The sequence below is a fragment of the Carcharhinus amblyrhynchos genome, unplaced genomic scaffold, assembly GCF_965287045.1.
Source record: "Carcharhinus amblyrhynchos unplaced genomic scaffold, sCarAmb.v2.hapA chromosome_351, whole genome shotgun sequence".
NCBI lineage: Eukaryota > Metazoa > Chordata > Chondrichthyes > Carcharhiniformes > Carcharhinidae > Carcharhinus > Carcharhinus amblyrhynchos.
The window spans coordinates 54661-67822 of record NW_027650091.1 but is presented as its reverse complement, the minus strand read 5'-3'; the positions used below and the strand labels follow the sequence as shown (position 1 = coordinate 67822).

General features: G+C 53.9%; 1 protein-coding gene across 1 annotated transcript in view; it reads left to right on the top strand.

Annotated features, from left to right (window-relative positions):
• Window positions 1-13162, top strand: part of LOC145339223 (uncharacterized) — a 162140-nt gene that overhangs the window by 95264 nt on the left and 53714 nt on the right. Inside the window, 3 exon segments of the mRNA XM_080183618.1 lie at window positions 5497-6231; window positions 11490-11557; window positions 11731-11898. Coding sequence (XP_080039744.1) covers window positions 5497-6231; window positions 11490-11557; window positions 11731-11898 — 971 coding nt within the window.

The following is a 13162-nucleotide window of genomic DNA, read 5'->3' as shown; positions in this document are numbered from 1 at the left end:
GGGGGAAAGAAAAGGATGGTGTGATCCCCAGGGCTGTTGGAGGTGAAAGATTTTGTAATGAGTCAATGCAGATGCTGGAAACTTTCCCCCTATATTTAGGCCTTTACCAAACCAAGGCCAGGAAAATTTGATTTGATTTGTTAGCGAGGTTAAAAGAGTTGGAATGAAGTTTTAGAAGCCCAGAACAAGAGTAAGAGATAAAATAAGAGGGAATGCTGGGCAGCAAGAAGTCACATCAATCCAGCGCCATCCTGATGGTCAAATGAGAGCGATCATGTGATCATTTCACACGAGCCTTGTGTCTACACCATCCCTGCCGGTACCTGGCCTCCTCGGCACTGGTAGGTCCCTGGATCATCCCAGACATTTTCCTCAGGCTTTCTCCAAGGAAACAAGCTCTTCCCAGGCTTAAAGGGAATTTGGAGCAAGCTGTGTGGAAAATTTGTGTTGTTGGTTCACGGTTGTGCTATTTTCACTCTCCCACGTCACTCACGCTGGAGATCGTTTCCGAGCCAGATTTATTAACGGAGGAATGAGACAGGTCACAAACTCTCGGCACGCGCACAGCGTACAAGGTTTAATGTTCCAACTGTTTAACGAAAATAAGTGAAGCGACAAAGGATATTGGTGGACTCAGGAGCCAGGGTTAATCCAGTTCTGGTGTTAAACATTAAGGATAGGGTGAGATAGGCAGGGTAGAGGGAGAGAGAGAGAGAGAGAGACGGAAGCCGGAAGTTTCTAGCAGTTCACACCAGTGGGTGAGATCGTCTGGTAGCTTGGGCTGGAGTCAGTGGGAAAGCTCATTGATAGCTCAGGACTAGAGGGCACAGCCTCAAGATAAGGGCGGGCAGTTTAGAACGGAGTTGAGGAGGAACTTCCTCACTCAAAGGGTGGTGAATCTCTGGAATTCTCTGCCCGTTGAAGTGGTGGAGGCTACCTTGCTAAATATATTTAAGTCACGGGTAGATAGGTTTCTGATAGACAGGGGAATTAAGGGGAGAAAGCGGGAAAGTGGAACTGATCCACTTCAGATCAGCCATGATCTTATTGAATGGCGGGGCAGGCTCGAAGGGCTAGATGGCCTACTCCTGCTCCTATTTCTTATGTTCTTATTGATAGCATCGGGACTGGAAAACCCCGCTGTCGGCCAATAGCACGCTGCCTCCCTCCACCAGAAACACACTGCGGAGAGAATCCCAGCCAGGGAAAGAAAGAGAGCGACGAGCAGATAGAAAGGAAGTGAGAGCAGTGAGGAGAAGAAAGAGTGAAGGAATAAAACAGTGAGAAAACATGAAAGAGGCGTGAGAGGGGGAGAGCAAAATAGAGAAAGAGTAACAGAAAGAGAAGATGAACAGACAGCCAGCGAGCGAGAGCCGTGGCAGAGAGAGTAAGGAGGAGAAAGTGGCAGAGGGAGATCGAGGGCGAGAGAAAGTAGATGGGAATGAGCAGCAGAGGCTGGAACGCGCTGAGATCACAAAGTCACCTCGCTGTCGTTCACTGCGGAGAGGTGCAGGTGACTCTGTCATTCATCACGTTAGCCTGACTCAGGAACCAGCCTGGAAAATGCACACAGCAGCCGCCTCCTCCTTATAGACAGGGCACAATAATAATCCATCACATCACCCGCATCGCTGCCAACCAGAAACTCAATCCTTCAAACAGTGACTTTTGTTTCAAACTCTCCCTGACCCCATCCCATGGAGGCAGCTCCTTCTTCCCGAGATGTGATGGGCAATGGGGGAGGGGGGAAGCGAATGGATTGGGAAGGAGCGATGATTGATGTGATTTATTACTCTCACGTGTAGTAACATACAGTGAAAAGTATTGTTTCTCTTGTGCACTATACAGACAAAGCATACCGTTCATAGAGTACAGAGGGGAGAAAGAAATGAGCGCGTGCAGAGTGTAATGTTGCGGTTAGGGTGTAGAGAAAGATCAGCTGCATTTACATGGAGCCCGTAGACCCAGACCAGATCCAGGGGGGGAAGCTGAGGAGCTTGAAGGGGTGGATGAGGGGGTGAAGTGAACAGATTCGGGGAGTAAAGGGGATGAGTAGGGGGGGTAAAGGGACGGATGGGGGGGTGAAGGGGTAGATGGGGGTGAAGGGGGTGGATGGGGGTGAGGGGGGTGGATGGGGGGTGAAGGGGGCGGATGGGGGGTGAAGGGGGCGGATGGGGGGTGATGGGGGTGAAGGGGCGGATGGGGGGTGATGGGGGTGAAGGGGCGGATGGGGGGTGATGGGGGTAAAGGGGTGGATTGGGGGGGTGAAGGGGGCAGATTGGGGGGGGCGAAGGGGGTGGATGGGGGTGAAGGGGGCGGATGGGGGTGAAGGGGTGGATGGGGGTGAAGGGGCGGATTGGGGGGGCGAAGGGGGCAGATTGGGGGGTGAAGGGGGCGGATGGGGGCGAAGGGGGCGGATGGGGGGTGAAGGGGCAGATTGGGGGGGTGAAGGGGGCAGATTGGGGGGGTGAAGGGGGTGGATGGGGGTGAAGGGGGCAGATTGGGGGGGTGAAGGGGGCAGATTGGGGGGGTGAAGGGGGTGGATGGGGGTGAAGGGGGCAGATTGGGGGGTGAAGGGGGCAGATTGGGGGGTGAAGGGGGTGGATGGGGGCGAAGGGGGCAGATTGGGGGGTGAAGGGGGCGGATGGGGGGGTGAAGGGGGTGGATGGGGGTGAAGGGGGCAGATTGGGGGGTGAAGGGGGCGGATGGGGGGGTGAAGGGGGCGGATTGGGGGGGTGAAGGGGGTGGATGGGGGTGAAGGGGGCGGATTGGGGGGTGAAGGGGGTGGATTGGGGGGGTGAAGGGGGCTGATTGGGGGGGTGAAGGGGGCGGATTGGGGGGGTGAAGGGGGCTGATTGGGGGGGTGAAGGGGGCGGATTGGGGGGTGAAGGGGGTGGATGGGGGTGAAGGGGGCGGATTGGGGGGTGAAGGGGGCGGATTGGGGGGGTGAAGGGGGCTGATTGGGGGGGTGAAGGGGGCGGATTGGGGGGGTGAAGGGGGTGGATGGGGGTGAAGGGGGCGGATTGGGGGGTGAAGGGGGCGGATTGGGGGGGTGAAGGGGGCGGATTGGGGGGGTGAAGGGGGCAGATTGGGGGGTGAAGGGGGTGGATGGGGGTGAAGGGGGTGGATGGGGGTGAAGGGGGCGGATTGGGGGGTGAAGGGGGCGGATTGGGGGGTGAAGGGGGCGGATTGGGGGGGTGAAGGGGGCTGATTGGGGGGGTGAAGGGGGCGGATTGGGGGGGTGAAGGGGGTGGATGGGGGTGAAGGGGGCGGATTGGGGGGTGAAGGGGGCGGATTGGGGGGTGAAGGGGGCAGATTGGGGGGTGAAGGGGGTGGATGGGGGTGAAGGGGGCGGATTGGGGGGTGAAGGGGGCAGATTGGGGGGTGAAGGGGGTGGATGGGGGTGAAGGGGGCAGATTGGGGGGTGAAGGGGGTGGATGGGGGTGAAGGGGGCAGATTGGGGGGTGAAGGGGCGGATTGGGGGGTGAAGGGGGCGGATTGGGGGGTGAAGGGGGCGGATTGGGGGGTGAAGGGGGCGGATTGGGGGGTGAAGGGGGCGGATTGGGGGGTGAAGGGGGCGGATTGGGGGGGGTGAAGGGGGCAGATTGGGGGGGTGAAGGGGGTGGATGGGGGTGAAGGGGGCAGATTGGGGGGTGAAGGGGCGGATTGGGGGGTGAAGGGGGCGGATTGGGGGGTGAAGGGGGCGGATTGGGGGGTGAAGGGGGCGGATTGGGGGGTGAAGGGGGCGGATTGGGGGGTGAAGGGGGCGGATTGGGGGGTGAAGGGGGCGGATTGGGGGGTGAAGGGGGCAGATTGGGGGGGGTGAAGGGGGCGGATTGGGGGGGTGAAGGGGGTGGATTGGGGGGTGAAGGGGGCTGATTGGGGGGTGAAGGGGGCAGATTGGGGGGTGAAGGGGGCGGATTGGGGGGTGAAGGGGGCAGATTGGGGGGGGTGAAGGGGGCGGATTGGGGGGGTGAAGGGGGTGGATGGGGGTGAAGGGGGCAGATTGGGGGGTGAAGGGGGCGGATTGGGGGGTGAAGGGGGTGGATTGGGAGGGTTTTGGGGCGGATGGGGGGGGAGGAGGTTCAGTGTGTATCTGGGATAGTGCGGGGTGGTTCTGCAGGAAGGGGATTGGGTGCCCAGGGAGATCAGAGAGAGGGAGTTGAAAGAAGCTGTGTCAGTCACGTGGCCTCTATATAAATCACTGCTGGATATGACACAGCCTTGTAATTATCCCAAACCCACTGTGTAACATTCTCCTCATGCCTGTAAACTATGTGATCCAGAGCCAGCTTCAATCTACACACACAATCCCACAGAGATATTTCTAACCATTCGGCCTCATTTATGGGAATAAAGCGGCGAATCGCAGCGGCTCACTCACTGTCCAAGGGGCTGGGTTTCTGGACAAACTGAAGCCATTCAGAATTAGCAGTGCTGGAGTTCACAGGCCCGGGGCAAGTGGACCCCGTCCAAGGCCCACCTCCTCAGCGATAGGGAGTTTCCAAAGCTGATTGAGATTCAGACAGCGTGAGGGCAGTTTCATTAAAGGCTAAAGCTGCGCATAAATCGCCTCTTTCTGTCTGTGGGGGAACTTTCTCACACAGGGACCGACACTTCGTTCAAACCCGCCCGCGTGCTGCCCCCTCAATCACAAAATGCCTCACTCACTCACTCACACTCACTCACTCACTCACTCACTCACTCAGCGTACATCACCTCGATGCTGGAGGGGTGTCTGGGGAGTCCCAGGGGAAAGTGTGTCCGAGGGGAACGTTGTAGGGGGAACAGAGATGGGCGGGGGGGGGGGAGGTAATGGGGATCAAAGATGTCTTGGGGGAGGGTGTCCCGGGGGGAGAGGTGACTGCGCTTTGGGAAGCAGTGGTGTCCGGGGAGTGGGGTGCCTGTGCGGTTTCTATGGAAACGATGGTTAGCCAAGCTCTAAGTCACTAAATGTATTGTTTGTTCTCGCAACTCAATGTATCCATTGTCTGTCCATCTGATTGTCCATTGAATCCATTCTATGTATTTACTGACCCTTGCGCTTTGATGACAAGCGACTCCAAAGGCTGATGGGTAAGGGGCCTGCGGCCCTCAGCCCCGCCTCGAGGCGGTGAGCAAGGAGGCTGCGGCCTGCCACGTCTATCATTTTCCTCCCTCTCTGCGGGAAGATGCCGACGGTTTCTCAGAGCTGCTGCCATGTTCTCCCAGTCCTTCCAGTGGGAAGAGGATGCACAGCTGGGAAGAGTAGGGAAGGAGCTGGACAGAGTGATAAAAGAGGCGGCTCAGAGCACAGCCACGTGTCGGTATTTTTTAAATTTGGGATGGGGTTGTACCTTTGAAATTCAGCAACTTTGTTTCCCCCACCCCCCTGAGCAGTTGGCAACAGGGATGTTTCCCCAGCATCCCTGCTCGGTTGGGGTCTGCTCCCCCTGTGTCAGGATTTGACCCGATATTTTCCCCATTAAACTGAGGCCTTTACTTGTCTAACCGCAGAAGGAGAGGAGCAAACTCTGGCTTATGTTGAGGTTCAGCAGAGCTACAAGCAACAGAGCATCATCGAGAGGATGGGGGCTGAGATAGGCCCGAATGAGCAAATTAGCCCAGTTCTGCAGGAACCCCTGGTACCCATGAGCACTGTCTGGACTGAGGAGGTTGTGGCAATGACCCCTTCAGTCACTGAGGAGGCACTGCTCACCTTGGACAGTCCTCAGGCATTAGAAGTGAATGTGCCTGGGCTGGAAACAGCAAGCTTTGGATTCGAAGAGAGACAAGTTGCTGAGGGTGTGGAGCGCCTCGATTTGGGTCAGACGGTTCGGCTGAGCCCAGAGCAGTCTGTGGACCAGGAGCCCCCTGAGAGCGTGGAACAGGAAATCGAAGGACTTCCTGCTGAGGGTGTTGGACCGTTGGGCCTGGTTCCCGGACGCGGGGAATCGCCAGGAGAGCCCTCGACAGAAGGAAGTGTCCTAGAGGCTGAGCGCGAGCGGGCATCTCCTACAGCCCCCAAACCAACCGAAGGCGGTGTGGGTGTGGGTGACGCTGAATTCAGAGAGTCACGCGAGGAAGTCCAGCTCGCAGGGGGCGAGGGTGAAGCAGCGGATCGGGTGGAAGGAGTTGAGATCCGTCCACCAGAGCCAGCCATACGGGATAGAGAAGCGAGCTCTGACCAACCACCAACACAGGCATTCCAGCAAAGCCGCCATGAGGATCTGCCTGTGTCAGCAGCGAAAGGTTTGTCCCTTCCTTTCTGCCCTCTCAGCACCTTCTCTCCACCCTGCTCTATCAACATGTCCCTCTGCCTCTCGCTCTCTCTTCCAGCTCTCTGGAATGTCCCGAGCCGGATCTGCTGCCTCACACTCTCACTCCCGGCTTCGAACTCCAGTTGCTTTCTTCCGACAGATCTCCTGCTGCATGGTGTCGTGTTGCATGTGTGACTGTCCTGTGTCCTTCACCTGTTTTTTTTTTCTCTCTGCCTCCTTCTCACAGTGACACCTGAAAACACACCTTGTGTTTATCGCTCAGTTGCAGTTTTTCTATCCATTTTGCTTTAAGGACTCTTAGTTACTCCAGGAAACAACAGAGTGAGAGGAGAGGCTTGGTGGCAGGGAGGAAGAGAAAGAGATACCGAGAGGCTGGGTGTTAGTGCCAGTCCCAAGAGTGTGATGGAGGTCAATAGTGGCAGCCAATTTGAGAGCGTCCCCTTAGTTATTCCGGATCTCATTGAACCCAAGGGCGGAAACATGGGATAGAGCAGCGACTGGAGCAGGAAATCAGGCTGTGACCTCTCCTCAAGGAGAGGCGGCCCAGGATAGGAGAATCGGGTAAGCTGAACAGGAGCAATACAGCAGGATTGGGGCAGATATGGGGTCATCGCTACCTGTACTGAGACTCGAATTCTGCTGCTAACTGACAACAGATTTAAGTTGAAGTCCGAACCAACTAATAAACATTTCCAAAAGCAGGAGGAACAAATCAGCTTTTTAACAGATTGGTGTGTGCTTTACACACGAGAGATTCGAGCAGCAAAGTCAAAAAGCGGTCGTACGTACAGCAGAGCTCGGTGTAAGCAGGGGTTGGTGAGTCAGTAAGCTGATACAGGGCTGGGGAGTCACTCAGCATCAGGCAGACACACACCTATCAGAGAGCTAGCTCACTCTGCTCACCCAGTCGTGACTGGTTGGTCAGTTGTCCTTGCCGTGTGTATGTATAACGCTGCTGAGTGTCAGTGTCAGCACACAGTGCGATTCTCACACCAGTATCAGAAAAAGCAGCTCAAATCCATTCTCCCAGTCAGCCCCATTTCCATGGCTTTCCCTGACCGGTTATTCTCCCTCCAGCCCACATCCCTCAAACCGATAAATCCCTCTCCACCCACCATGCTCAGGCCCCTTTGTACAATATCGCCTCTGTTGTCATGACAACTACACTTGGTGTAAGTGCTCTGGTGCAGATTACAGAATGTTCAATCACCACTCACTATTTCCCTACAAATTCTGAATCATCTAAACCATCGCTCACAATACAAAAATATACACAGGAACTGCAGTGTACACAGGGTGACAATATGCACGGTGACAATGTACACTAGGACAACGATATACACAGGATGGCAATGTACACAGGGGCTATAATATACACAGGGGCTACAGTGTACACAGGGTGACAATATACACTGGGGCTACAGTGAGCACGGGGTGACAGTGTACACAGGGTGACAATATACATGGTGACAGTGTACACTGGGACAACGATATACACAGGATGGCAATGCACACAGGGGCTACAATGTACACAGGGTGACAATATATACAGGGTGATAATATACACAGGGTGATAATATATAGAGAGCTACAAGGTATACATGGGATGACAATATACACAGGGGCGACAATATACACAGGGGGGACAATGTACACGTTGACATATACACAGGGTGACGGTATACACAGAGTGACTATATACACGGGCGCTAATATACACAGTATTGACAATGTACACAGGGCAATAATATACACAGGATGACAATATATATGGGCTACAATCTACACAGGGGTGACATTGTACGCAGGGTGACAATGAACACAGGGGCGATAGTATACACAGGGGCGACAGTATACATGGGGGCGACATTGTACATGGGGGCGACATTGTACACGGGGGCAACATTGTACACAGAGTGACAATGTATACAGGGTGACAACACAGGGACCTAGGAACTGGAGGTAGCTATTTTGTTCTTTGAGCTTATTCTGCCTCTCAGTTAAGTCATGGTGAATCTGTGTGTACTTTCCATTGCCTCATGCTCCTTCTATTTCAGTAACAAAAACCTAGTGATCTCAAATTGGAAATGATCCATTGGTTTCACATCAATTGCCATTTGTAGCAGAATTCCAAACTTGTACCACCCTTTGTGTGGAGAAGTGTTTCCGGGGAGTGAATGTGGTGGTCCCAGCACTGGGACATCTTGGTGAGTGTAAAACAAAGCAGGGGCCACCCCAGCACCTTCCGTCCCATCCCTGTCCCTCCTCAATGTGACAGGGGGCAGTGGGGGGTGTGGGGATGGGTAAAGCCAGCCTGCCTGCCTGCCCTTTGGCTTATTGCGACTCTGGAGTGGGGGAATATGCCCCCTGTATAACTCACTCTCTAATGTCACTGCAGAAAAACCTGGCTCTAATTTGTAGATCTACCAACCCCCTCCCCCCCTCCTGTCCTGCCCCCACCAGCCCCTCCACTTCCCAGGCAGCAGGAATCGTCTCCATATAAACCCAGTCTGTCCCCCGCAATATTTTAAAATCTTTGACCCCGTCACCTGTTTGGTGGCACAGTGGTTAGCACTGCTGCCCCACAGCTCCAGGAACCAGATTCGATTCCTGGCTTAGGTTACTGCCTGTACGGAGTCTGCGTATTCTCCCCGTGTCTGCCTGGGTTTCCTCCGGGTGCTCCGCTTTCCTCCCACAGTCCAAAGATGTGCGGGTTAGGAGCAGGAGGAGGCCCTTAGACCCTTCGAGCCTGCTGCACCATTCATTCTGATCATAACTGATCATCCAACTCAATCGCCTGATCCCACCTTCCGCCCATATCCTTGGGTCTCCTTTGCCTGAAGAGTCATGTCTAATTCCTTCAGCTGCTTTCTGTGGTAACAAGTTCCACAGACTGACCACTCTCTGGGCGAAGAAATTTCTCCTTGTCGCTGTCCTAAACCCTGTATCCTCAGACTGTAACCCCTGGGTTCTGAAATTAGGTGCATTGGCCGTGCTAAATTTTCCCACAGTGTACCCGAACAGGCGCTGGAGCGTGGCAACTGGGGGATTTTCACAGTAACTTCATTGCAGTGTTAATGTAAGCCTACTTGTGACAATAATAAACAAACTTTATCAACTTTAAAACTGTTAACCTTTGAGATTCCAGAGGGTTAAACCCCATTTTCACCTCATCGTTCTTTCTAATTTAACCCTTGAAGTGCAGGTGCCAGGGTGATGAATGGACACTGCACTTCTCCCCAGCGGGTCAAAGATGCGGTGCTCACAGTAGCTGCCACTGGTCAGCTGGGGCTATGGTGTGGAGATGCCGGCGTTGGACTGGGGTAAACACAGTAAGAAGTCTGACAACACCAGGTTCAAGTCCAACCGATTTATTTGATAGTAAACGCACAAGCTTTCAGGGTCTGTCCCTTTGTCAGGTGACAATGCCTTCATTCACCTGACGAAGGGACAGACCCCAAAAGCTTGTGAGTTTACTATCAAATAAATCGGTTGGACTTGAACCTGGTGTTGTCAGATTTCTTACAGCTGGGGCGAACCAGGGTCCAGTGTGGCTGAACTTATATTTATACAGGAAGGCCAGCCATCCAATCGCCTTTTGGATTATTTGCTGGAGCCGTTCATGGAATTTGAATGATTTTTAATCATCAGCTTTGGGCCTCGATTGTTTCCAGCTTTGCACCATCTCCAAAGTCCCAGGTTCCATCCTGTTCCGTTCCAAAATGTATAGCCTCACACTCGCCTTCAGTAACAGCCAGTTGATAAAGTTTGGTCCACTCCCTATTAATTGATCAATATCTCTGCACCATGTGATTATTTCCCACTACACAGCTTACACTTCTGCCTTTCTTTGTCTTTATTATCGTTATTTATTAGTGTCACAAGTGGGCTGACATTAACACTGCAGTGAAGTTACTGTGAAAATCCCCTAGTCACCACACTCCGGTGCTGTTTGGATTACACTGAGGGAGAATTTAGCACGGCCAATCCTAACCAGCACGGCTTTCCAACGATGGGAGGAAACCGGAGCACCCAGAGGAAACCTGCGCAGACACGGGGAGAACATGCAAACTCCACACAGACCCAAGCCGGGACTCGAACCCGGGTCCCTGGTGCTGTGAGGCAGCAGTGCTAACCCACTGTGCCACCGTGCCGCCCGTCTCATTGCGAATTTATAAATGTGGTTTCATCCTAACATCCGAGTTATTAACAATACTCTGGTGAGGTGAAGCCTCGGCAGAGATCCTCGCGAGGCACCAGAGAGTTTCTCCATTCTCCCTACTCTCTGTCCCCAGCCACACAATTTCCTCACTCGATCAATCATCTGTTTCAATTCCAGCAACTTGCTGCAAGGTTCCTGTAAATAACATCCATCCACAATCTCATCCTTAACCTGCAAAACCCCTTCAGAAACAATTCAATCACATTGGTCAGGAGGGACTAACCCACCTTGCCTCTCGCTGATCAACTCTGTATCCCCCTGTCCTTAATTATAGACTCTCATCATTTCCTGACAACAGGTTTAGGTTCACTCCAGGTTTCCCTCTCCTGCTTCAGTGAGTGGCATGTGCGATTTTCCAATTGAAAGGAACATTTTAAGAATTGTGTGAACCTTGGGAGATATACAGGAGTTACACAGGGATGGAATATACCACAATGTGCACAGGGGCTACAATATTCCCAGAAGCTGATGGGTCTCTGCTAATCGCAGTTAAAATGGTAATCTGAGTGTACAAAATTCCCTTCGCAAACAGTGTCTGACCTCTGTTTGACCCATCGGAGAGATTAGAAACTAACTTTGCGAGTTATTCGGAGCTGTATCTAGGCAGGGAAGGTGAATGAAGTTAGTCTCAGCAAGTTGTGATTCCCGAAGGAATGTGTTGCCTCGGTCTATGCTGACGTGAATCCTAATGTCCTCAGAGTGAATAGATATTGGAGCATCTATTTTGCTAAACGCCTTCGCTAACAGGTTTCCGAATCAGGTGGCTCAGGTGGATATCCATGTTCGGATTTCTCAGTCGCAGCCAGAACTCAGTGTCCTTTTGCGATCGTTTGTGTTTTTGCAGTCAGTGGGGGGGCCAGGCTCAGTCTGTGGGGTCTACGGGCAGGAAACGTTCCTCTCTCGGAGGGTTCCTACTGCTTTCTGCCCCCTCCTCACGGCACCCACCCTCCGCCGGGTCTTCATCATTTGAAAAGAGAACCCATTTTTGTTCTGTTCCCTATTTTTAGCTCAATGGCCTGTTGCAGCTGAAGAAGGAATTAAATCTCAGACAACCCAACCCGAGAGCAAGACCAAGGTGAGAGTACCAGAACGTAACAAGCTGCTGGGCACTGAATCCACTCCATTCATCGATCAGCACCCACACATTTCATTTCTTGTCTTTTTTTAATGTTGTTTTAAGCATAATTTTATTTGGTTTATGGAATTCATATTCTCTGTTGTCATTTTGAATTTTATTTTCATATAAAGAGCTCCACACCTACAAAAATCTCTAAAACAAGGCCTCAGGCCTCTACTATTCCTAAGAGGCCTACGTCTGCCCGTAACAACAAACCTTCCAGCCTTGTCTCCATCCCCAAAAGACCTCAGTCCACGACAGGCCAGGATGGTCCGGGAGCTAAGGAGCACAGAGCAAAGGTAAGGGTCACATCCTCAGAGTTTCTGATCATCAAACACAAATGTTAAAAGCCCACTTCCATTGTTTTCTGTTCAATTCATTTGCATCCTTCCCCGGAACAAGTGAAAATGTTTCAAGCCTTCCATTTTATCAAGCCAGATATTTGCTCAGTAATGCCCATGAACGATACACTTCTCAGTGACTCCTCTTCAATATATTCTTCTTTCCGATTCCCTCATCATGTTTTGAAACAAGAGACAAAGCCTCGCATCTCCCCATTATGCCCCTCCATCCCGGCAACTCCATCTCGGCAACTCCATCCCGGCAACTCCATCCCGGCAACCACCATCCCGGCAACTCCATCCCGGCAACTCCATCCCAGCAACTCCATCCCGGCAACCGCATCCCGGCAACCACATCCCGGCAACCGCATCCCGGCAACTCCATCCCGGCAACTCCATCCCGGCAACTCCATCCCGGCAACCACATCCCGGCAACTCCATCCCGGCAACTCCATCCCGGCAACTCCATCCCGGCAACCACATCCCGGCAACTCCATCCCGGCAACTCCATCCCGGCAACTCCATCCCGGCAACTCCATCCCGGCAACCGCATCCCGGCAACCACATCCCGGCAACCGCATCCCGGCAACTCCATCCCGGCAACTCCATCCCGGCAACTCCATCCCGGCAACCGCATCCCGGCAACCGCATCCCGGCAACTCCATCCCGGCAACTCCATCCCGGCAACCACATCCCGGCAACCGCATCCCGGCAACTCCATCCCGGCAACTCCATCCCGGCAACCACATCCCGGCAACCGCATCCCGGCAACTCCATCCCGGCAACTCCATCCCGGCAACCGCATCCCGGCAACTCCATCCCGGCAACTCCATCCCAGCAACTCCATCCCGGCAACCGCATCCCGGCAACCACATCCCGGCAACTCCATCCCGGCAACTCCATCCCGGCAACTCCATCCCGGCAACTCCATCCCGGCAACCGCGTCCCGGCAACCGCGTCCCAGCAACCACATCCCGGCAACTCCATCCCGGCAACTCCATCCCGGCAACTCCATCCCAGCAACCGCATCCCGGCAACCACATCCCGGCAACTCCATCCCGGCAACTCCATCCCGGCAACTCCATCCCGGCAACTCCATCCCGGCAACCGCGTCCCGGCAACCGCATCCCGGCAACTCCATCCCGGCAACTCCATCCCGGCAACCGCGTCCCGGCAACCGCGTCCCAGCAACTCCATCCCGGCAACTCCATCCCGGCAACTC